At 44.9% G+C, this 25,818-nt stretch overlaps 1 protein-coding gene across 6 annotated transcripts in view; it reads left to right on the top strand.

Annotated features, from left to right (window-relative positions):
* DNASE2B (deoxyribonuclease 2 beta) overlaps positions 1-25,818 on the top strand; it is a 534,491-nt gene that overhangs the window by 16,203 nt on the left and 492,470 nt on the right. The window contains exon 1 of one of the 6 annotated variants that reach the window (XM_069641597.1): positions 23,669-23,772. The exons of 4 other annotated variants lie outside the window; for them this stretch is intronic. In XM_069641597.1, the coding sequence (XP_069497698.1) occupies positions 23,744-23,772 (29 nt within the window). In that variant the 5' untranslated portion in view covers positions 23,669-23,743. Of the gene's footprint in view, positions 1-23,668; positions 23,797-25,818 lie in introns of those variants that run through there. One more of the 6 variants, XM_069641598.1, reaches the window with a different exon arrangement.

The following is a 25,818-nucleotide window of genomic DNA, read 5'->3' as shown; positions in this document are numbered from 1 at the left end:
TGGACCCTTGAGGAACACCACAGGTGAGGGCCATAGCCGTAAAGAAGAAAGGAGGAAGAGAGAGGATTTGGTGACGATCAGCAAGGAAAGAGGAAAACCAGGCCAAAACGGTCCGTGAGAGGCCAGCCCCAGCCAGCCGACCCAACAGGACACTGTGATCGATGGTATCAAAGACGGCATGAAATAAATTTATAATTCTCCTTACAGTAATAACATTATATGAACACGTTTTTTTCTGGATGACCAGGTTTATCAAAAATAATCTCATCTAAAAGAAAGAACATGCCTCTGTGCGTTGTGATAGTATAGAATCGACACATTCAAAGTTTGGTTAATATACAAAAAACTGTTTATTTATTTTTCCATTTGTATAGCGCACTAAGCTCTCAGGCATCAAGGTGCTCTTACATGACCGCTTACTTGCAAGACAGAGCATGAAGAGCAGGACAGTGTATCAAGCAAATTCAAGATCTACATTTAAGATAGATCGGCAGTTACAAGGTCCAGGGTAATGCGAATAGTAATATTTTTTATCAATTTCTAGAAGTCCCAGTAGGAGTGCTCAGGTCGCATGGTTGATGGGAGTAAGTTCCATTGTTTGGCTGCAAAGGAGACGATGGGCATAGGCTGATCTGATAAGTCTGGATGAGTTTGCTTTGGTCATTTTCTGTGCGAGGTAGGTGGGGCTCCTTAGGCACCTGTGCGTGATTGATAGAATCCGCTCGTGGATGGGGAGCCAGGGGCCCAGCAGGCCTTTCTCTTTGCTGCAGTTATGTGTTTGGGGATATTCAGAGCTGCTCGAAGGGCATTATTCTGAATAACCTGCGTCTTCTGGATGTTATGCTACAAGGTTTCCTTCAAAGAATGCATTACAATAATCAAGTCTTGAGCCAATGGTGGCTCGGGCGATTGTAAGGCAACGGCCCGGGGATAGGAAGGGTCTGGCTGCATTGATTAGTTTAATAGTGTAGGCGGCACATGAGACAATGACATTCACTTGTCGTGTGAGTGAGAGTGTGGCATCCAGATAAACTCCAAGTGTCTTCACTGACTGTGGGACAGGGATCGAGATGCCATCAATTTTGAAAGAGGTGTATTGGGAATCAAGATTCTTGTTCACTGCAGAGAGGCCCACCAGAAGGATCTCTGTCTTTTCGTAGAGTCTTCCAGGTAGTTGCTGGAGAGGGGGGAGTAGAATTTGCTATCATTGGCATAGTTTGTGTTATATGCCGATAGAGTCTAGAAGGATGAACAAGGGTTTCGTGAAGATATAGTGTTGGAGAGACACAAGAACCTTGTGGTACTCTGCAAGAGATGGGTGCGGTGGGGAGGGGGCACTGGTGTTCTCAGTGAATACTCTAATGGGTATTTCCCCCAAAAAAGAGGCGATCCAAGTTGTGGCTTCTAGGGGGAAAGTTTGCTCCAGAGGTTAGGTGGTGGTAGAGGATCTTGAGGTGTGCCAAGTCAAAAGCGACTGATAGATCAAGAAGTAGTAGTTGGGCATGCTTGCCCTCGTCCTTGATGTCATCAAGCTGATTTTTTAAGTCAAGAAGTGCTGATTTAGTCCCATGGCCTGGGCAGAACCCTGACTGGCGCATGCCCAGGATGTGGTTAGCTTCTAAGTAATGCTGACTTTGCAGATAGGCTGCTCTGTCCAATATTTTTTGCAGGAACGGGACAGTAGTGATGGGGCAGTAGTTAGTGAGGTTCGTGGGATCTAGTGCTGTTTTTTAATGATAGGGTGTACCCAGGCTTCCTTGAGGCTAGAGGGGAGTACGCCAGTGGAGAAGGAGGTGTTGGTGAAATAGGTGATGAGGTGCTCCAGGTTCTCAGCGCAGTCCTTAACGAGGGCTGCTGGGCATATGTCTCCTTTGCATCTTGAAGGTTGAAGACCTTTTCAGATGGTTTTGACCTCAGCTACAGCGATGTTGACGAAGCAAAACATGGGCAAGTCTTGATGGGGGAAAGGTGGCCATTAGAGACTGGCTCGAGGGTGTTAGCATGGATTGCTTTAAGTCGATTTATTTGTGAAGGGTGTCGATTTTTGCAAGCACAGCATTTTGGACATTCCTGCACCATGTTCGATCTTTGCTCATAGTGTCAGGAGGGTTGGTTATGGTTTCAAGTTCCCTAAGGATGGTGAAGATCTCCCAGGTGTCACACATGACATTGGCAATTTGGCTGTTATAGGTAGTTGACTTGGCAAGTAGGATAGCTTGTTTATCGCATTTGGCTGCAGAGGTGAACACCAGTGTCTTAGCTTCTGTAGGTGACTTTTTCCATTTAGCTTCTGCTAGCCCTTTTTTAGAACAGAGCCCAGGAAGGTCCGGAGTGAATAACAAATTCCTTTGACCTGACAGTTCAGTTTTACATAGCATTAACGGAGCAATGATGTCAATGGCTGTGGTTAGAACTTCAGAATACATGTCAGCAAGTGTATTAGGGTTTGTGGAGTGAGGAGACTCAGGTAGGAGTGTGCTGAGCGGGGGGGAAATACACACCTTGGTGAATCTTCTAGAGCTGTATGCCAGTGTCGGGGGCAGTGGGATGGTGGAGGGTGTGGAGTGTCCGATGGGTGAAATTGAGAAGTGCACTATGTGATGATCAAACTACGGGGTGTCCAGTTAAAGGATCGATTACAAAAGGTTTGAATGCAAAAGGTGAGAGTCAATAGGACCGAAAACCAAAGGTTTGATTTTTTTTTTTAATTATACATTTTTTTGGCGGTTTCCGTGTAGGTAAAACAGTTGTTTTTACCACAAATACAGGGGTTGGGGGGAGCCCCCCCCCCAAACATTTTTTTTTTCCAACCTTTTGTTTTCGGTCCTTTTGATTCGAACCTATTGTAATTCAAACTTTTTGATTCGAACCTTTGACCTATAACCAACTACGGACATGTCTTTTGTTGGAGACAGGGAACTGGCAATTGAGGCCAAAAATTTAATCTAGAATGCAACCTTTGACGTTTGTGGGATCGCTGACACAGTGTAAAAAGCCTAGAGCAGTAAGTGAGTTGGCTACTGATGTGGCTTTAGAGTTGGTAGGATCATTGTAACCTACAGTCAGGTCCCCTGGGATTATGGTTTTGGAAGTCGGCTTAATGTGTGCAGACAAGCTGTGTAGGAGGTCCTCCTCAAATATAGGTGGCAGGCCTGGGGGGCCATAGACTGTGTGGACAGTCATGGTACCTGAGTATGAGATGGTCCTTTTGACTGAGAGAATATCACAGTTATCATTTAAGATGGTACTGAGCACTCTGATAGGCAGGGAGTTCCTTGCTATTAGTACAACTCCTCTGCCCCTGGCATTGGGTCTGTCACATCTGAAGATGGTAAAGCCTGGAGGGACAGGTATTGAGAGGGATGGGCCTGATGTTGCATGTAGCAAGGTTTCTGTGACAGCTACGATATCTAGGTTCAGTCTGTGGTTGTCTAGGTTCAGTTGGTGGTTGTTAGGTCGACTAATGTTAGCTTTTTGCTTTATGGAGAGGTCCAGGCTTTGCTGTAGGTAGTGTACATTGCTATTAAAGGGCTTACGGAGGCTGGAATTAGGAGGGTGGTGGGCTTGGTTTCTGTGCGGCCCCTGTGAGTGGTTATTCACTTTGATCTAATCCTAGGGGTGGTGGCGGTGGACGCACCCAAGCAATCATTTCTCATTGCTGTAGGTTGAGGGTGTGCAATGTAAAGAGGGTAGTGAATGCGACTATGGGGTTCAGGGTTGCCAGAAGCCATGTAGAGGCGGACAGGTGCAGGGCCGTTGGTGTTAAGGCTCAGAGTGTTGCAGAAGTGCTGTCTGAGGTGGCGATTTCTGACATAAATGGCTGAGGCCGAGAGGGGTAGGGCATGTGTTAGGGTTGCTTCCGTGAAATAGTGTTTCCACTCAGCGCTTTGTTAACTATAGCATAGTGGTCACCAGTAAATTATACAACGTATGGAAAGTACATGAATATTAGAACGTAAATGTTTAATTATAGACAAAGCAATTGTATTGCTAATATTCTTAGTAATTTCTTTTGAAAATAAATTATGAATTTGTATTCAAATATAACATATTTCCTTCCAAACTACATACTTTGGTATGTACTATTCTTCTTTGTAATAATGTCTGTATGTACTTACAATTGTATACTGTATGCTAAAGAAACAAGGGCACACTACAATGTATCGTGTAAGTATGATATATCTACATATATGGGATTTACCAAAGCAAATCTGTCATATTTCAAAATGTCATGAATCAAACAAGTGATATCAGTGCTGTCATGTATGATGTAATTAGTGATGTCATCAGTGGCGTCATCATTGTGATCATACACTGCGCAAAAGGGGGCACAACTTTAAGGGGGAAATGCAAATGCTGAATTAATTGTTAAATCTGATCAGCTTCTTTTAACAAAGGTTTTTTCACGGAATTTCAAAGGTTTATTGCAATGTTTTTTTCACATTAAATTGGATCACCTTAACTCTCTCTTAACTGATGTATATTCACAGAATTTCAAGGGTTTTGTTATACTATAGTTTTCTTTGGGCCCAGTAGCCATGGCCTTCGGACTTGTCCGCTGTACCTGTTGCACCAATACATTTCTTTGGGGTCCACTAGCCGTGCCCTTTGGCCGTGGCCACTGTACTTGTTGAATCAATACATTTCTTTGGGGCCCATTAGCCATGGCCTTCGGCCGTAGCGACTGAACATGTTGCACCAAGGAGTTTCTTTGGCACCCACTAGCCATTGGGCCATCAACATTTGTTGCACTGGAAATATCTCATTCAGATTTTCAACAGATGTGAGAATAGAGAGATGTGCCAGTGTTCCATTATGCTTTGCTTCACTAAGTGTCTGGTCATATTCTACTCATGGGGATCATCTCACTCAATGACTCTGTTCCTATACCAGGCATAGTTTCCTTTCAGATCCTCTGAAGTAGTGATGATTACTCTTAGGAACAGTGGGTGGTGGAGGCCTAATTTCAGGGTGATGACTGCATGCATGTCTGAGGGTGTTCCTGTCCAATGGCTTGCGGTATAATGAAACATGTACCATCCATTCTCATTACTCGTTACATTACTCTTCATCTTGGGCTGCAATCCTTTCTCTACTGCACCTTAACTTTGTGCCCCATGTTGCACAACGTACAACCACAATGATGACATCACTGATGATATCACTAATTACATCATGAATAATACCCGAGTAACTTGTCATAAATTGGTCTGTTGTTCGCTCAACTTTAGTAGCAACGTGATCTCAATTGTTTAAACCTTGCGGTTCCTGTAACACTAAACCACTACATGTTACATTTGGTTGTTAAGAAGATTGGTTAGCACACCACAGTTGTATAAATATTGTTTTAACTAACCTTAAGGTAGTATTGTCGATAATTCAACCTTAATACTATTGTCATATCTATCGCTACACCAATCACTAATTTGGAGAGCACAAGTCACATTTCTAATGGTATACAAAGCTTGTTTTTAATTAAACTTTTTTTTAATAAAGTATATTTTCTATACAAATCCACTTCAGATCTCACAATAGCCTTCCTAGACATTCTTGTCTTTAATAACGGTTGTTAATATAGGATAACGACATCCAGAACTCATAGAAAGCCAGAATGTTGGCCTTCTAGCTTTTACACCTGTAGAGTGCTAGGTAGGTTGGGACTGTGTTTGATGATACTAATTACACCATACATGACTCCACTGAGGACATCACCGTTGGTGTCACTAATTACATCCCACACAACATCATTCATGAGATCAATAATTCTATCATATGTGACTTCTGATTATATAAGTTAGAATATTTTTGTTGCCCACTTTTGACACATATTTTAACTTATTACACTTATCAATAATAACATGACATGGAAGAATACAGTCATACACCAGTATCATATGATTATGCTTGGAGCATTAATTTGTACTACCTATCAACTTGTAACATTTGTAACGTTATACAAATGGTTTGAATTTCATATATTAGTAAACAGATACAATACATTGTTGAAGAGAAAGTACCTGATCCAGCTATATCTATTTTAGGTATTTCAAAGATAATATAATAAGTAGATCTAGTAGTAAATAAGAGGAATACGTAGAAGTAGAAACATGTTTAATAGTAAATGTTATAAAAATAGTGAATGTTCACACTTGAATTTACAATTCTCCTTACCGTAATAACATTACATGAACACGTTTTTTTTTTCTAGATGACAAGGTTTATCAAAAATAATATCATATTAAAGAAAACAGTGGCTGCATGTTCTCTGAATCAAGGGTCTAATGAGATATGCAGGTAGACACAGGCGTGCCTGGAGATGTCTACATTTTCTCCTAAAATGCATTTTGAATATCTTGCTTATAAAATGGCTATACATATTATCACCACATCAGCAAGGTTCTATTCTGGCACGGGACACAGCAGATCACACACATACGACCATAGAATTAATGGATCTTTTAACATTACTTACACTTTAATGCCTGCATTTCCGTTAGACACAGAGATGGCAGTCAATAGATTTGTGGAAGTACACAGTTAAGTACTGCTTCGCTGTGAGGAATGCTGCTGCTTCTGCCTTTGCTGCTCCCCGCCTGTGATTTTCCAACAGCAACTACAAAGCCTGCCTTTTTGGCCCGCCCCTTGCTTATGTGGACTTTCCATAAAGCAGGCTTGCACACGCACAGCGCACGCGCACACGTGGAAGTACACGGTTAAGTACCGCTTCGCCGCGAGGAACGCTGCTGCTTCTGCCTTTGCTGCTCCCTGCCTGTGATTTTCCAACAACAACTACAAATGTGACTTTGGCCAATGGGCCTGCAGTTGGTTGTTCCCCAGTGATTCACTGCTCCAGTGGCTGAGTGTCTGAGTGACTTATTGCTACCTTTCGTAGCGAATCAACTTGCTGATTGTTTGTTTCCTTAATTGCAGTCTGCTTTTTTGGCCCGCCCTTTGGCCCGCCCCTCGCTCACGTGGACTTCCCATAAATCAGACTTGCATGCGCACAGTGCACGCGCACACATGGAAGTACACAGTTAAGTACCGCTTCGCCACTTAGCCGCGAGGCACGCGGGCTGCGGCACTCCTTTTTATTTTTTTGGTGGAGCTTTTATGGAACTTTCTGTTGTAAAGTGAGAGGGGCGCCTCTCCCACTGCTGTTTATACTCAGCGAGATGACCAGCGATCTCTTGCCCATTTGTGGCAAGCCTTATTCGCTGAAATCCAACATGCCTTTCTCTATTGGCAATTGTGGCCTGAGCAGTTGCACGGCGACAAACCCAGGAATTCGCATTAGCCAGAAAACAATTGTATTGGCTCCTTCCCCTGACAAAAAATTGTGTCAGGGTAAGCAGCCAATACAATTGTGTTTTGCTGTCCCAGCTTCTAACAACCACAATAAACTACCAGTATCCAACATGAACAAACCTACTGTTCATTACAGAGATTGCACTGTAAATCCTCATGTCACAAACAATACCGCCCCCCATGTACTCCAAAATCCTTTGCAGAGGTCCAAGCGATGCCTCATATGGTGTCTGACTCCACCCTGCTGCAATTGCCTGATAATCGACCTGGTTTTGTGCCGATGGTTAGCCCCATTTTGTCAGAAGCCCCCTTGTCCCCTTTGTCTAATAATCCAGACATCTCTATCTACGCCAGTCAATGTGAGTCGCCTATATCTATCCAGAGTGCTAACTTCACACGACCAGATGTCTGTTCTGATCCCTCTGAACATCACTCCCTGTCCCTTTCCTATGTACACCCTACACTGAGGCCGTCTAATCAACCCCCTCCTTCGATTACTCCTGCTCTTGAATGCAATCCAATGATTGAAATTGCATTGACGGCCATCAACACTACGATGCTAACTCTATTCAAACTTTTTGAATCTCTAGATGCCAAAAAATCGAAACAATCCTCACAGCTTGACAAAGTTATGCTTTGGTTGAATTCTTTGACTCCAGATTCTAGTGCTCGCAGTTTGGAGGTGCCTAAATGCTCTCTGCAACCTAATGAAGAGGTAGTAATTATTGATGAGATTGAGACGGCTGTGCCAAGAACGCCACCACAGTCTGTTCTCCGTAGCTTCCCGGCAGTGATTCGCCCAATTACAGATCACTCACATGCACCATCCAAATCGAAAGAAAATGATTCATGGATAAGTATTCCACACTTTGCCCCTAGCAATCTGCACAATCTGTCGATGATGCCAGATATAGATGACCTTCGCACGTTGGCCACCAAAGAGGGGTCCAGTGCCACACTCAAACAACAAAAAAAGCTCTGACATCTCCCTCAAGAAATCAAAAAATGTACCCTCAGTTCGACACACAAAAAACACTTTTACTTCTTTCTTTCAAGCCATAGGGGTGCAAAAACGCACTTGAGACAGCCAAACCAAAAATCGTTGGACCCTCCAATCAATTTGACTGGCAAATCTACCGCCGGTCAATCAGAAGAACTGACTTGTAAAAATTCACCCTTGTCATATCCCCCCTTAAATGACTTGATAAATGACTTACACAAGGTTAGCTTATCGACCACAACGCAGAAGGTATCTCAGGTCCCTCCCATAATCACCAATACTAAGGCAGTGATGAGCCCCCGACTTGCCGAACGTCATCCCATGCTTTTGTCAGTTGAGGAATTGAAGGGCGCAGTGGATAGCTATCTGGCCCAACGGTTATGTGACCCAGTGACTCAACCACAACCAGAAACAACACCAATAGTGTTGATGCAGCCATCCTGTCCTGAGACACATAAACCTCCGACTCGATCAGTGTCCTTTGCTATCCCACCACCTCAGTGTGTACCGGACAAGCTGGCGTCTTTTACGCAATCCATTCCCTGGCGATCCTCCCAGATCGGGCCACACCACACCAGCATTCCCACGATTTGGGATAAGCCGCATAGGTTCTCCCGACACACTGAATCTTTCAACTCAGAATGCCATTCTTTGATCTTGAAATGTTGGGTGGGTTCTTTTCCGACTTACATTCTAAACAGACAGAGTGTGATCAACATTTTTGGAGACGTGCCTGACTTAGAGGACATCAGCTCAAGAGACATCAGGTTGAATTTATCTCTGATGTGGTCTCCTCGGTCATTAGACTTGATATGGGTTTCTTAATTGCACAAGACTCAGAAAGATTCACCCTTAGATCGATTGAACAAGTCCCGACATCAAATATCTATACTCAGATGCGAGACGAAACCGGATACACCACAAATCCTTGCCAGTCGCATTAACCACCAGCAATGCCATGCAACCAACTCCTTAGACTTGCTAGTTGGAACACGCGTGGCCACTCCCATCTCCAGGTCTCCCTTCGTGATCTCTTGGTTAGTCATGATATCTTGGCATTCCAAGAAACGTGGCTTTCTGTTCCGCCAGTCTGGGACAACTATGACACAATTCTCCTACCAGCAATCAAACAGCAAATAGGTCATCCATTGTCCGGCCTACTGGTCGTAGTAAACACGAATCGAGGTTTCTCAATCTTGGCCTGGGACGGAGTCAGCTCGTTTATACAATTGGTTCGCATTGTGTGACCACAGCATGTCATTGCTCTTATTAACATATATCGAAATCCTGTTGGCCTAACAAATGATGCCTTCTACTTAGGTTTAATCAGACTCTTTGAGTCAATTTTTCTTTATCCCGATATCACTGACACAATAGCTGTTGGCAACTTAAATATAGACTGCCTGTCTGCTAAGTACACCGGCCACGGTAAAGAAGTCAACAAATGGTCCACGTTCATGTCAGACAGAAATCTTTACATGCTCAATGGTGCGGTCGAAGGAGATATTCCGGCCAAAGCAACCTGGCAACGAGGCCCTCGACGAGCATCATAGATGCTCTTTGTCGATCAAAATCTCTTCCAACACGCTGGGACCTTCAATGTCATACCTCAATCAAACAGCGATCATAATCTACTATTGGCATGCATCTCTTAGAGCTCACTACCAAGTGAGAAACTATGGATGACTCAGTCTCTGTCGACTAACAATGCCAGATCTCATCTTCACTGGTTAAAGCACACTTTAGAGGTCTTCGACTGAGCGGTTGACCAGAATGGCAAATGTCGATCCCCAATGCTTTACACAAACCTTCTGGACTCTTTCCTTCGGCCCATCTTTGCCTCGGATGAACAAAAATCTAAACATGCCCATTCCTTTGATCCTGCAGTCAAAGCCAGAAAAGCTGAAGGACTGGCCAAAAGCAGCCCTCAACTCTTTACAATGCAAATGTCGGCAATGGACTAGAGCACACAAGGCCCAACAATATCAGAAGGACAGTGAGCAAATGTTACAAGTCATAGCTACAAAAAATGTGTCTGCCACTTGGGTCCTTCTTAACAGAAGCACTAATCCACATCAATCAGTATCCCAAGTGAATTCCGTCAAAGAACATCAATGGCTAGCTCACTTTACTCAACTATACACTGATCCCGAATATGCTTGCTTTTCTCCGGTCGCTGATGCGGCAGTAGTGTGGTCTGTAGACTGTTCTCCTTCTATCTTAGAGCAGTTTTTTCGGGAAATAAGTTCATCCAGGGCAGCCGGCCCCGATGGGCTTCACAACCTAATGTTCAAATCCAACCCAAGATTATGGGCTGTGATCTTGGACAAAATATTTCAACAAGTTGTGAAATCCAAAATAATACCCCCATCATGGAAAACATTGATCATTGTGCCTATTTACAAAAAAGGCAACCACACTCTGCCGCAGAAATATCGTCCCATTGCATTATTGGACGCCCCGGGCAAGCTATTTGCAAATCTGATACTCTGTGATTTCAATGTATGGACTAAAGTCGGTCAGATTAGAGATCCATATCAATCAGGGTTTGTTGCTGGCTTGGGCACCCACATTAATCTTTTCTGTCTCAATGACATAAAAGCTCAATGTCACAAATCCAAACAATCAGATTACTTCACATTCATAGACCTACATGCGGCCTTCGACTCAATATCTCGTATAAAGTTGATGTCGAAGTTGGAGAGAGACCGATGCCCTGCGACCATACAAGAAATCATTTATGCTCTCCATTCTCAATCTTCCATACATATTCGTCTAAATCTAGATGGTCTATTATCCTGTCCCATCCCGACAGCGCGGTGCCGCAAACAAGGATGTCTACTCGCCTCAGCGATTTTCAATGATTTCATCCATGATGTTAGACAGACCTTCACGAATGTAGACTCTGACTCTCCAATTCTAAATGGCACTGCTGTCAAAACATGAATCTATGCTGACGCCAATAGGTCTGCAGAAACTATTAACCGCTTTCACTTCCTACATTGACACAAACCAACTTATAATTAACACCAACAAAACACAAATCATAGTTCATTCTGCGTCCATAATTGCCCATAACAAATTCACATGGTCTATTAAAGAAACTACATTGCTGATTGTTCCAAGTTATATGCATCTAGGTATGACTTTTGAGCGAGGGCCTAATGCTGTAGGCCAAGTAGATAGCGTGGAACAAAAACTAGCTACTTCTATTTCACAAACCAAAATAATTCTATACCGATACGGCAAATTCACACTGAATCCGGCCTTATCCTATTGGAATCAGAAAGCTATCCTGTGCATTCTTTAGGGCCTTGAAACACAGCCGATCTGGTCTCAAATTTCGCTTGACAAATTAGAATCTAAATTTTGGAGAAGCATTCTCTCCTTGCCACAATGCATTCCGGGTTCATGGATTCGCTATGAACTTGGCTTAGTCTCGCTCCATGCTGTCTACTTGTGGCATCTTTGTGCTCTTTTCCGGAAATGCTTGATTTCGATTGATTGTTACAACATCTTACAAATCTTGTCATCATATTTGTTTTCAACCTCTCATGTCTTTGCACAAAAGTGGACGAGGGAAGTTTACTCTACCCTAGCTAGAGCGGACATTACCTTAGAGATCCTGGTCACAAATCCAGACATAGCTAAACAGATGTTATATCGCCATGACTGTATTGAGACCCAGACCAGTTGCCTAAAATATAAGAACCATTGCGATTGACTTTTCTATCCTAAACACATGAAAATTATGGAATGGTATTTGTTAAAATCTCCTTCACCCGCCATGCGAAGTGCCATCCTAAGGCTGCGCTTCAATCTTTGGTCCATGTGCGTCATTCAAGCAAGACGCAAAATCATAGACACACAAATGAATTTCTGTTGCTTCTGTGAGAATAGAGCCTCACCGGAGTTGCTTGAGCATCTTATCTCAATCTGTCCCACACTAATAGAGATGCAACACATTCATTTTGATCTCCATTGTTCATATTTGGGCTCTTTGGAAGTGGAGCAACATTGGCCTTATATTTTATGTGCTGGCAAAATGTCCATTCAAATAGCATCGGTTAATTTCCTGAAATCTCTTAAATTGGACTCATAATTGTTTCAGCAGTGTCTTGCTGTCTTACTTTGAATGTGGTCTCATTCATTTTTATGAAGGTTTTGTGTATTTTTGTGTATATTTTGTATTGATATTGAAAAGTTTATATACTGTCAGCTAAATCAATAAAAAAAAAAAAAGATTCTCAAAAACATTTCTATGAGTGCTGCTTGATGAATTTGCCCTTGGTAAAAAGAATGTATTTCTTATCATCTAGCGTTGCAAGCCAAAATGAAGGCCAGAATGTGCAATGTGAGTGTGATTTCATCTATATTCTCAACTGAAAGAGGACCAGGCAAGAGTGTGCTCTCGCTCCAGTGATTTTGGCATTTCATATAGAAACATTTGCCGACACATTTTTAAAGACTTTTCATATTATTCCACCAATACTTGCAATGGATTTTATACTCAGTTGGGCACATCATGGTGAAGTGATAAAGGTGTCAGTAAACCAGGATTCTGTGATGGCTAGTAGTTACAGAACAAATCCTTCTATCAATTTGTACATTTGTAAGTCTATTTGTATATCCTATCCAGCATTGAAAAGACACACAGACAGTTGGTGTTTATTTTTTGTGGTCTTTACTTGGGTGTGTTGGTGATTAGTTTGTATACTTAATCCCTCCATTTCCTCAATAGTGGTGCTTGGCCTATGGCAAAACAAGGTTGTGCTGGCATTTGAAGGACAGGTTTGGAGGCCCTGTGACTAAAGGTTGCCTTTGGCGAATGGTGCTGTGACAGGGGCATGGCTTTAAGTACTATTGGGCGGAAAAGAAATGCAACGCCGCACCCGCCCCCCGATTCCTCTGGTGGCCTTCTGTCAAACGTTTCAGGCTGGGTATTTTGGACATGAGATGTTTCAGGAGGGGGAGAGATTTGCGGTCTGAATGAGGGAGCATTGTATTTATTTACTTATTTGGGTTATTCATTGATAGTGAACCTAGCTATGGGATGTAACAGACTGCTACACTTTGCTAGGGGTTACCAGCATACATGAGATCGTTAAAGGGGGGGAGGGGGTAACAGACCTTGCAAAATAGCCCTTACTACCGTATATTAGTTAGGGTAGCTGGGAAGAGGTCACATCTAGCAGTGCTGAAAGGAGGGTTAGAGGTGGAAGAGATGGGTGTGTTGCATAGGGTAGTTGCCAAGAAGGACAATGGGATAGATAAGTATGGCCGGGATCTATTTTATGGGCGGGTTCCATCTTATGATTTGTGATCATCAAGAAGGGTTGTGGATTTCTTTTCTGAATTGCATGAGGGTGTGGGCAACTATGAAGCTGATGGGTCTGATGTCCCATGTTGTGTGGGAAGAATGCTTGAAGAATGCTTGTATCCTGATTCTTTCCTTTTACATTTCTGCTGCTCTGGTCAGGGTGGGTCCTGACTCCCAGTGTTCACGGACCGCCAGAGATGGTGGCTTTGTCGGTCAGGGGGGAGCGGGCATGGTCGCAACTTTCGATATGATGGAGCTGGCTTTGAAAGTGATACATTTGTGTAGCAGTACCAAGTGAAGCTTGATGAGTGTAGGCGTTTTGTGGTAATATACTTGGAGGCATTTGAGGCATCAGTCAGTGGTTTGGAGGATGCTTTGCGTAGGTGGTAGGGTGATGTTGGGTAGGCCAGTGAGCAGGTTTTTTTTTTTTTTTTAAAACTCTTTTTCAAGACCCGGGGTGAAGTCGCCATTACTGAAAAGTGGAGTAAATGGAGATGGGTATGTAGTAATACCCTTAGAGCCCACCAAGTTATCCCATATGTCTGCCATCAATTTAGTTTTAGTGCTCTCAGAGAGATGTCTCGGCCTGTTTTCTTTAGGAAGCCAAAGCACTTCTGAGAGACTACGGTGGGCCACCGCCCTGTCCAATCTCACCCATAACTTGTCTTGTTGACTCTCCTCCTCCTTTAGCCACTCTCTAATAATACGTAACTGAGTTGCCTCGTAAAACCGCCGAAAGTTTGGTAACGCCAGACCACCCTCATTCTTGGGAGCCATCAGTAAACTACCACTTAACCTGGGTCTCTTCCCTTCCCATACAAAGTCTTTGGTCAAAGTCCCCAGTTCCCTAAAGAAGTGCGAAGGAACAGGCTGCGGGATCGCCTGGAACAAATACAGCAGCCATGGGAGCGTGACCATCTTTACCGCAGCAATCCGCCCCAGCCATGACACTCTGAGGCCTCTCCATCTTTGGAAGTCCCTCTTAATTGCCCTAAGGAGCGGGGGGAAATCCGCAGAGTACCATCATCCTAACGTTCCTGTAATTCTCACCCCTAAGTATCTGATCCCTCCCGGGCTCCATAGCAGACGAGTACAGCCCCGCAGCTCATCCCGATCCGCACCCCTGAGCGACAAGTTTAGAATTTCCGATTTGGTAGCATTAACCTTAAGCCCCGAGGCCTCACCAAATTTGTCCAGAGGTGACAGGCTGACCTGGATCGAGTCTCTTGGTGTCGTCAGGATAAGGAGCATGTCATCAGCAAAAGCTGCAACTTTCTGTTGCTTCCCCCCGAATGGGATGCCCCTAATATCCGGCCTTTCCCTGATCGCTTGCAACAGTGGTTCGAGATAGATCGCATAAAGGATGGGGGATAGTGGGCAGCCCTGTTTGGTCCGCCTGTGTAGAGCAACCCTCCTGGTGGCTGTACCATTTACCATTATTCTAATTAAAGGAGTACGATAGTTGGCCCGGACCATTGTGAGAAACTCCCCTCTAATGCCCATTTTTTCCATTACCCGAAACAGAAAGGTCCACTCCACGCGGTTGAATGCTTTTTCCGCATCAAGAGCCACCAAGACCGCGGGAGTGGACGTTCTCTGAACCTTTTCAACTAGATGGGCCACCCACCTGATATTGTCTGCAGTTTGCCGGCCTTTGATGAACCCCGCTTGATCGGGGTGGATTAAAAAGGGAAGGATAGCGTCCAACCTATTAGCCAGAATCTTAGTATAGATCTTGGCATCCAGGTTGATCAAAGCTATGGGGCGATAGGCAGATCGTTCTTCCGGGTCTTTATGTGGCTTGAGAACAAGGGTTACTTTTGCTTCCTCCATTGATGGGGAGATTTTACCCAACTGCCGAAATGAATTGAATAGGGAGGTCAACTGTGGGGCTAGCTGTGTAACGAACATTTTATAAAAAGCAGCAGTATACCCATCAGGGCCTGGGGCTTTATTTATGGGGAGGGCTCTAATTACCTCCCGTACCTCTTCTTCTGTGATTTCGCGATTTAGGGCCTCCCTCGTTTCACTATTAATTTCTCGTAAGTGCACTGATTGTAAGAACATATCTTGAGCTTCGCCAGAGGGGTGTTGGGATGTATAAAGGGACTCATAAAAACTTGCTATGGCCTCCTGGACCTCATCCCGTTTTGTGATCCTTTCCCCATTGCCTACCTTTAAAGCTGTTATGGCGTTTCTCACCCTTTTTCCCCTAAGGAGCCGAGCCAGAAGCATATCTGCTTTATTTGCTTTCGCGTAGTATTTTTGCCGCACAGCAAGGAGCGCTCCTTCCGCCTTCTTAGTGCGTAACAATTCTAACTGACCCAGTGACTTCCTATATGCCCGCATGGCTGCCAGGGATGGGGTCCCACCCGCCGCCCGCCTAGCCGCCTCTGCCTCAGACACCAGTTGGGCCTCTAAGGCTTTCATTTGTTTGGCGTGGTATGCGGACGCCACGATGAGGTCCCCCCTGATTGCGGCCTTGAAAGCGTCCCATCGTACCTCCTCTCCCGTGTCCTCCTTTCTATTAACTGCAAAGAAAATCTTGATGTTCTCCTCAATATCCCCCCACACCTCTGGATCCCTCAGGACCGCACCTGGAAACTTCCAGCCCCATAGTTCCCTCGCTTTCTTACCCAGTTCCAAGATCACTGATACCGTCTTATGGTCCGCTATACCAATCGGACCCGTTTGTACCTCCCGGATATCACCCACTAATCCTACTGAGACCCATATATAATCTATTCGGGATCACGAACCATGTACCCCAGATAAGAAGGAGTACCCCTCCTCTTCACCCTTTACTTCCCTCCACACATCCCTCAATCCTAATCCAGCAAACTTTACCTTTAATGCAGTTGACATTACCGCCCCGCCACCCCTCAGTCTTTTGCCATTTCTGTCCCTTTCCCTGTCCCATGCAATATTCAGGTCACCCAACAAGACAATCTGTCCCCAGGCCTGCTCTTCTATTACATTCAGTACATGCAGCAAGAACTGTTCCTGACCTGAGTTTGGGCCATAAACCACTGCAATCGTATAAGGCGCATCCTGATACTTTCCCCTGACTACCAGAAATCTCCCCTCTTTATCTCTTTGTACTGCTTCCACTCTGAAATCAACTGTGTTTTAATAGCCAGTGCTACCCCTTTTGTTTTATTGGGACCTGAGGCATGTAGAATTTGATCAAAGCCTCTCAGTCTTAATCTACCTTGGTCCTTCAATACCAGATGAGTTTCCTGAAGCCCCATAATATCCGGTTTTTCCTTCCTTGCAAAAAGCTCCAGCTTTTTCATTTTTAGTGTGGTGTTCAACCCTCTCACATTATGCGTTGACCACTTAAGGAGTTAACATGTAGAACTTGAGCCTGTCTGTTCGCGCTTACCCACCCTCCCCTCCCCTCTATGAATGTCTCGTCCCCTCCCCCCATCCCCTTCCCTCCAACTCTCCTTCCCCCCACCCCACCCTCCTCTCCCTCCCCAGAAGGCTATTCCCTTCCCGCCTACTCACCACTCCCAACTCGGGGCATCTCTGCCCTTTCCGTACCCAAAATGGTTGCTTCTCCTCCCCCCGCCGCCACGTTTTCTCTTTTTGAGGCCCACCGCCCCTTTGGTTACATCTTAAATCAGGAGCTGTCGTGTGTCTCATTGATTTCTTCACTTGGAGGCTCTTTTTGCGGCCTCGTACCCTCTTTGCCTCCATTTCTTCTCTTCTCTCCTGTCGTCGTCCAGCTCCAGGGTTTCAGCCTAATGCGCCCCACGGCACCTCGAAGCTCCGGACTTGGCCGAGTTTCCTCCAACTCCACCCGAAGAATGTCAGCTCCTTCCTGCAAGGATGTGATGCGCTTCTGAACCCCCTCCCACTCAACGAGTAGGCCGAACGGGAATGTCCATTTATACTGTATGTCCTTTTCATTTAACACTCTTAACAGTGGGCCCATCTGCCTCCTTTTAATTAGTGTGCTACTCGCCAAGTCCTGAAATAATGTGATCTGCTGGTCCTTAAACATTATAGGCTCCCGCTTCCGGGTCGCCCTCAACACTGCTTCCTTCTGAGCGTACCTAGCAAAAGCCACCAGAACATCTCTGGGTCTCGCCTTCTGGCCTTTGGTCATCCGCTCAGTTCTATGCACTCGGTCCAGCTCGATCTGCTCAGGATTCTCTTCACCCAGGATACCTGCAAAGATGCCCTGGAGCACTACCTTTAAGTCCTTGTCTAGGACAGACTCAGGAAGCGATTTCACTCTGATGTTGACCCTGCGTGACCTGTTCTCTAGGTCTACCATTTGCACTTCAAGATTCCTTGTAGCCACATCCAACTGTTCTATTGCTTTGCTATTAGCTGTGGTTTCGTCCTCTACCTCCTGGAGGGCTTTTTCCAGGGTGTCTGTCCTTTCCCCCAATTGCCGCGTCTCTTGTCTGATCTCTCCCAGGGCATCATTCAGATCTGCTCTCATCAGTTGAAATTGGTCCTGGAAGGTCTTCGCCAAGTTCGCCTGTAGGGCGTGCAGTTCCCCCAGAAATTCCTGCCTTGACATCACCGTCTGCTCCTCCTCCATTCCCTGAGAAGAAGGTTCTTCTCTTGACTTCTCACAAGCTGGACCGGGGCCCTCCTTCGGGGTATGCGTTGGCCAGATTGCAGGGAGTGTGCCAACAGAGTCCCCCCCGGTTAGTGCCCCCTTTCCTCCTTTGCTCTTAGACTTGGTGGTCATGCTGCTCCTGTTCCTGTTGTTTATGGAACTGCTGGCCAGATCCAGTCCGCTGCCGCCCCCACTCCACCAGACACGGGCCAGAGAATTACCGGTGCCAAGAGTCCACGGGCTAAAGACTCTGCGGCCCCTTCTACCTGTGAAGATTGTTGAGTATAGCCTCACACTCCTACTCCCCCTATCCTGGGCTTCCTGGGATACTCCAGATCTCACTCTGTCTCTATAGGACTCAGCACAGGGTTACTGTGGGGGAGCACACCTAGAGTCCTCTGAGGGTATCCCGCTGCACTGAAGGTTCCTCGTCCAAGCCCACTCAGCTTCCTCGGAGGGCCGCTGTGCGTTGAATAGATCTGTCCCTCTTTCACCTTCTATGCAGTGCAGCACAAATTCCAAGGCCTTCTTTCACCTCGATCTGCTTTCACTCTCCCCTTCAGGTGCTGTACAGTGCCTCGGAGCTCCTGCCTACCGAAAGGCTAAACAATTGGGTGGGGGAAGCACCTCTCTCCCCTCCCCAGGGCTCAGTTCCCAGCTCTCCAGGCCCTTGATCTGCACTTTCGCCGGCAGTCTTTCACTTGTAATGTCGCTGTAGTGAGGGCGATGCCGGGAGCCCGGCTTTCCAATTATGGCCACCAGTGGATCCGGAGGAGCGGGCACCGCCAAGGAGATCCTCCACCAGATCGCCCGCTCTTTTCTGCTCCACTTAATTTTCCGGTGCTCCCATGCTGTACCAGCGCTCCTTTACACACTTTCCACCGCGGGGGGCCGTAGGGCTGCTCCTCGCCACCGCAGTGTTCTCCCTGGCACTTCTTCACTCTTCCCAAGTAGCGGTCTATCCCGGCGCCGCTCTGCGCCTCCACGGCTTTTCCCAGCGCTCCTCTCCTTGCGCTACGTGGGTGGAAGCAGGCTGCGCAGCCAGTCCCGCCTCCCCGCCACCCGAGCTCTGCACAGGGCAGCCCCAGTCAATTGTCTGCAGTTGCCGGCTCCTCACAGCTCTGTTCCTCGCTGGGGCCGGTCCCTCGCCCGCCGGCTCGCTGGTCACCTGTCGGCCAAAATCGCGGCCCTGGTGTTCTGGCGTTTTTCTCCGCCGTGCTGGGCTCACAACCCAGCCCCGGTCTCCGGCCCACACCAGTCGGCTCTCCCCGCCTTCCACACTCGCCGGTACGACATCCGCGACTGCTTCTGCCTCCCGTTAAGGGGCGTGGGCACCTCTTTACCAACGGGATCGGAGAGCGCCGTCGGCACGTCTACTCGGTGCCGGCGGCCATCTTGAGTCCTCGAGCAGGGGTTTTGAATGCCCACATTAACTAGGACCAGTGCCTGTACTGAGGAGGCATAGGTTGCTCCCAGCAGGAAAGGCTTGACTTTCCACAGAAGGCATAGTTTGTACAATGATGTTTGATTTTGCATTACCGACTCAGGTAATGCCCCTGGGCCTTCGTTAAGGCTCTCGCTTCGCTCGGGCCTATGACTATGGGCCCCAGGGCATTACCTGAGTCGGTAATGCCTCCACCGCTCGGGTCATATTGCTTATATACAACACTTCTATGAATCAGGCACACGGACAGTTGGGATTTGTTTTTTGTGGTCTTTACTTGGATGTGCTGGTGATTAGTTTGTATATTTAATCCCTCAATTTCCTCAATAGTGGTGCTTGGCCTATGACAAAACAAGGCTGTGCTGACATTTGAATGACAGGTTGAAGGCCCTGTGACTAAAGGTTACCTTTGGAGAATGGTGCTGTGACAGGGGCATGGCTTTAAGGGCTATTGGGTGGACACGAAATGCAATGCCACAGCCCCACCCACTCTTCCCCCTAAACCCGGTTACTTTGGTGGCCTTCGACCAAACGTTTCAGGCTACACTTCGCTAGGGGTTACCAGCATACATGAGATCGTTAAAGGGGGGAGGGGGTAACAGACCTTGCAAAATAGCCCTTATTATCGCAAACTAGTTAGGGTAGCCGGGAGAAGTTCAAATATACAATAAGTGGATAACATCTAGCAGTGCTGAGGAGGGTTAGAGGTGGAAGAGATGGGTGGGATGAATTGGGTAGTTGCCAAGAAGGACAATGGGATAGATAAGTATGGGCGGTATCTATCTTATGGGAGGGATCTATCTTATGATTTGTGATCATCAAGAAGAGGTTGAGGATTTCTTTTGTGAATTGCATGAGGGTGTGGGCAACTATGAAGCTGATGGTAGTATTCTGAAGGGTACCTGGTTACTGCCTTGCTCTGCCCAGGTTGGTACAATAATATCAACAAACGAATGAGCAAGGTCAGGTCAATCTCTGCTGAAGAGAAACCAGTGCTACACTCTGAGTGGGTGACCCCTTGTGTGGGTGGTCACAGAATTCTCATGAGGCTGTTCTTCTGCACAAAAGGGTTTTATTTTGATGCGAATCACTGCATCCGGCTTGATGTTTTACAGTGTCTACGGCATTGCACGGCTCAAAGCGTTCGTCTAGAATCCTGCAAACGATGTTATAAAGGCATAACTTTCGAATAACATAATTCATTATTCTTTGACTTACATAGTGGGTGATCCCCTATGTTACCTTTAGGTGCAACTTGTGCTCCCGATCGTATTCTCGCCGCCATCGATCATGATTCTTTCTGCCTAAGTAAACGTTAGACTAGTGTTGTCTGGGTAACATCCCCTAACAACATGGCCGTCTGCAACTATGCCGTCAGCCATCTTGGAAAGGGCACCCTTCCGTGTTTAATCGGTATGCGGTTACTTACTGTCCAGAGATTAAATTTTTATGCAGATATGGCAATCCACTGCATAAACATTTACTGCTAATCTATTTCTATTGTGAACACACACACACAGGGTCGCGCAACAAACATATTACATTTAGTGCAACAACACTAATCACTGCGAGAAGTACATTGATTACACATGGAACAGTGTCCTTTCCAAGATGGCCGACGGCATAGTTGCAGACAGCCATGTTGTTAGGGGACTTTACCCTGACAACACTAGTCCAACATTTACTTAGGCAGAAAGAATCACGATCGATGGCGGCGAGTGTACGATTGGGAGCACAAGTTGCATCTAAAGGTAACATACGCAATCACCCACCATGTAAGTCAAAGAATAATTAATTATGTTTTGCGAAAGTGATGCCTTTATAAAATCGCTCGCAGGATTCGAGACGAATGCATTGAGCCGTGCAATGCCATAGACACTGTAAATCATCAAACCGAATGCAGTGATTCGCATTCATTTTTGAGACGCTGGCTTTCACAAGGTCAGAATTTTTCCTACGCACTAACTAGAATTTTTTCTATGCACTAACAATAATGCATGTCCACAACATAATAGGCAGCCTGACACTGGGGGTGAAGGACTAGGCTACACAACATTTAACAAACAGATAACAACACTATGCATTCCTTGATAGCGAACAGACTTGAGTAAACATGATGATTACTAATCATGCTCAGAAAGTAGCTTAATACAGGATCACGTTGATCGAACAACAAGGTCAGGTGATGGGAATAGTGCATACCACATCTAATAATGTTAAACTCTTTGGTTGGAATAACATGCTGAAAGCTGTGATGCTTTCCTTATGACTTTTTCTTATGTTTTGTTTTGTTTCTATGTTATTTCTTCCTGTATGTGGGTACCCCGTTAATGATTGTCATGTTCTTTATTTAACTCAAATGCATATACAATAATTGTAATAATGATATTTTGATGGAATCAATACGAAGTGTAAAATAGATTGGACATAGATTGGATAAGGCCCTGATGAAGGATTATAATATCTGAAATGCATTAGCCATTTATTGATGTTTGCTTATAAAGGAACCAGCAAGCAACTTTTCTTTACTCTAATTTGAAGAACTCTATTGTGAAATACCTAATTAAAATTTGGAGCATTTACTGTAAAAAACAAAAAGACTTGAGTATTCATTGCAACTACCTTCAAAACTATTTAGAAATCCCAAAGGGAAATAAGGGTGTGCGGCCCACACCAAAGGCAATTTTGCCTAGGTCTCTTTCTTCTGTCCATAATTTTGTGCCTAACACAGTGGCACACTTTAGTGGGCTGACCCCAAAAACAAATTAATTTGTGATCAATCAACATCTTTTAAAAAACTAACAACTCGTACCAAGCAGTCCCCGCTCATTTCCTAGCTCACTCTGTATCTCACACTTCCGTGTATCACAGAGCGGTGGCACGCTAGTATGTCGTATGAAGAAATAGAAAAACATACAGAATCACGTGCAACTACACAAGGCTTCTCAGTTGATGAAGCAAACGCAATCCTTGGTCTAATCAAAGACACCAATCTCACTATGCAACATATTGACCTCAATAAGAGGATTAAGCAATTAGAATGCATCATTTGAAAAGAAATTAACCGTAAATTGCACGCGGTTACATTAGGACGCTACTATAAAGCTCAACGCATTCCTCGTGGATTAAGAATCAGCCTCAAACCAAACTTATGTAAAGAAAATAAGGACTTTGTAATAAAGTGGGAGCAGATACTTAATAGATGTTCATTGGACTTAATATTACTCACCATCAAGGAATTGTCAGCCAATCTGATTACTTTAGAAAAGGAAATTCAAGATCTCACTGTAGAAATCACGGCACTCACCAACAAAGATACCTTTACGGATATTTTAGCAGACATCAACAAACGACTTGAGAGTTATAAGTAAGACCTAGAAGCAAGAAAGATATGTAAATCTCGACGCAACAAAGAGAAGCCTACTGGATCGATCGACTGAACACACTATCACCCAAAGGAATGAACGAAGAGTTTGATTTGAATTGCTTTTTATAATTTGTTTTTTTATTATTCATTTTGTTACTTCACACATTGTTAGGAAGTCCTCCGATAACAGCTGAATCATGTTGAAACCACCAAACTAATTTGTCATATCCAGAGTGTAATTGTCAGTTTTAATTGCAACTGAAATATTCATGCAGCACGTGGTTGCTTACTGCCCAGAGAGGTAATGTTCATATACAACAATATGTTACAACTTACTGTCTCAAAACTGTATATGAACTCGAACATGTGACAGTCAATGACCTAGAGCCAGTATAAGTCACCACCTTGACACCGATACGGTATGCAGTTACTTACTGCCCAGAGATTAAATGTTTATGCAGATGTGGCAATCCACTGCATAAACATTTACTGCTCATCTATTTCTACTGTGAACGCACACACACAGGGTTGCGCAACAGACATTTTACATTTAGTGCAACAAAACTAACCACTGCAAGAAGTACATCGATTACACACGGAACGGTGCCCTTTCCAAGATGGCCGACAGCATAGTTGCAGATGGCCATGTTGTTAGGGGATGTTACCCTGACAACACTAGTGCAATTTTTACTTAGTCAGAAAGAATAACGATCGATGGCGCCGAGCGTATGATCGGGAGCACAAGTTGCACCTCAAGGTAATATATGCGATCACCCACCATGTAAGTCAAAGTATAATGAATTATGTTATGCGAAAGTGATGCCTTTATAACATTGCTTGCAGGATTCTAGACAAACGCTTTGAACCGTGCAATGCCGTAGACGCTGTAAATCATCAAGCCGAATGCTGTGATTTGCATTTATTTTTGAGACGCTGGCTTTCACCATTTCAGAATTTTTCCTACGCACTAACTAGAAATGTTTCTGTGCACTAGCAATAATGCATGTCCACAACATAATAGGCAGCCTGACACTGGGGGTGAAGGACTAGGCTACACACCATTTAACAAACAGATAACAACACTATGCATACCTTGGTAGCGCACAGACTTGAGTAAACATGATGATTACTAATCATGCTCCGACAGTAGCTTAATACAGGATCACGTTGATCGCACAACAAGATAAGGTTATGGGAGTAGTGCATATCACGACGTCTACTAATGTTAAACTCTTTGGTTGGAATAACATGCTGAAAGCTGTGATGCTTATGACTTTTTCTTATGTTTTGTTTTGCTACTATGTTCTTTCTTCCTGTATGTGGGTATCCTGTTAATGATTGTCATGTTCTTTATTTAACTCAAATGCATATACAATAATTGTAATAATGATATTTTGTTGGTATCAATACGAAGTGTAATTCAAACCAAGCAGTGCACTCTCATTTCCAAGTTCACTCGCGAGCCAGTGGGTAACCACACCTCTCCCTTAGGCCTTGCTCTGTTCCTTTGATGTACCACAATCAGATAAACTTGCAATCAACTTACCTGATGCCCCAAGCATCCTCCATTACAACAATATAGACAGCACTCAAAGATGCTCACCATTTCTCCTTACTGGAGGCTCATTTGTGTCAAACTTCTTGATGCTAGTGACTTATCTGCGGGGGGCATATATTCGTAATCGCAATGACCCCAAACACCCTGGCCATGAAATAAGTGGAAATGCACCCGACAGCCTGGAAAATCTTTGCTCCCTAAAGGGTAGAATTGCTGTATGACTACGAAGGGCTGGATTAAGTTAAATAGACACTTTACTCTCTAATAAGAAATGGAGTTGCCAAAGTGTTGTGAAAGTATGCAGCAAAACTTTACAGTCTTTGCAAGGTAGTATGTTGTTTTGTTGTTGTGCCAATTGTATTTGTTCAGGGCACTGTTCCCAATAATCTGACTTCACAAACTGCAGGATCATTTTATCAACATGGTTTGGCGACATTACTACTGATTAAAGAGCCACGTTTCGATGCCTTACGAAATGGAAAAAGAAGCTCAATGTTTCAAAGTGACCGCAACGTGGTGTTCTGGAGAAGGGCGCTTGGCAAGAAGAGACTCTGACCTTCTAAAAACAGGGGAATGAACCAGATCAGAGTGGCTTTAGAGAATTGTCCGGCTTTCTAGCAGAAAATGCCATCCGAAGAAATGAGTTGTTAGATGAGCAACACACAGCACCTTGAAACGGATGAGTGGTTCTAGCAAATTCAAATAGATCCATCATTAGAATGGTTGAATGCTATGGTTGAGTGCTTGCATTTGTAACCCCATGAACAGCTCATCTGTTGTGGGGCAGGTTGATCTCTACATAAGGCAAATTCTTTTCAGGGCCCCATGGTGTTATTCAATAGATGTTCTACTTCGGTGTTCGTCTTCGAACTCCATCACGTTCAGGGCACCTTAGTGGGCACATTGCAGGAGGATTGTTCCTCTGCTTCATCATCCATAAGGGTGAATAAGCCGAGTTACCTTTATGTCCCTCCTTTTCAATGTGGTGCATATTCAGGCAATCCTTTTTGTCCCCGTAACACAAAACAGCGGTATTGCGGCTGGAGATGTTGGTGAATTTTGTGCACGGCGCGTGGCTTTCAGGCGGAGTGGACTTTAGTGACTATGCAGTCCGTTCTCAATTTCTGTAGAGGAAATATGACCACCATGGGGTGGAACAGATTTAGCAGACAGAGTGCGTGTCAATCAAAATGAGTGTGTGTGTGTTTGTGTTGGTGTGTGTGTGCGTGTGTGTGTGTGTGTGCC

Source organism: Ambystoma mexicanum, chromosome 1q (genome assembly GCF_040938575.1).
Source record: "Ambystoma mexicanum isolate Mex_15411 chromosome 1q, UKY_AmexF1_1, whole genome shotgun sequence".
NCBI lineage: Eukaryota > Metazoa > Chordata > Amphibia > Caudata > Ambystomatidae > Ambystoma > Ambystoma mexicanum.
This window is presented reverse-complemented; position numbering and strand designations above follow the sequence as displayed.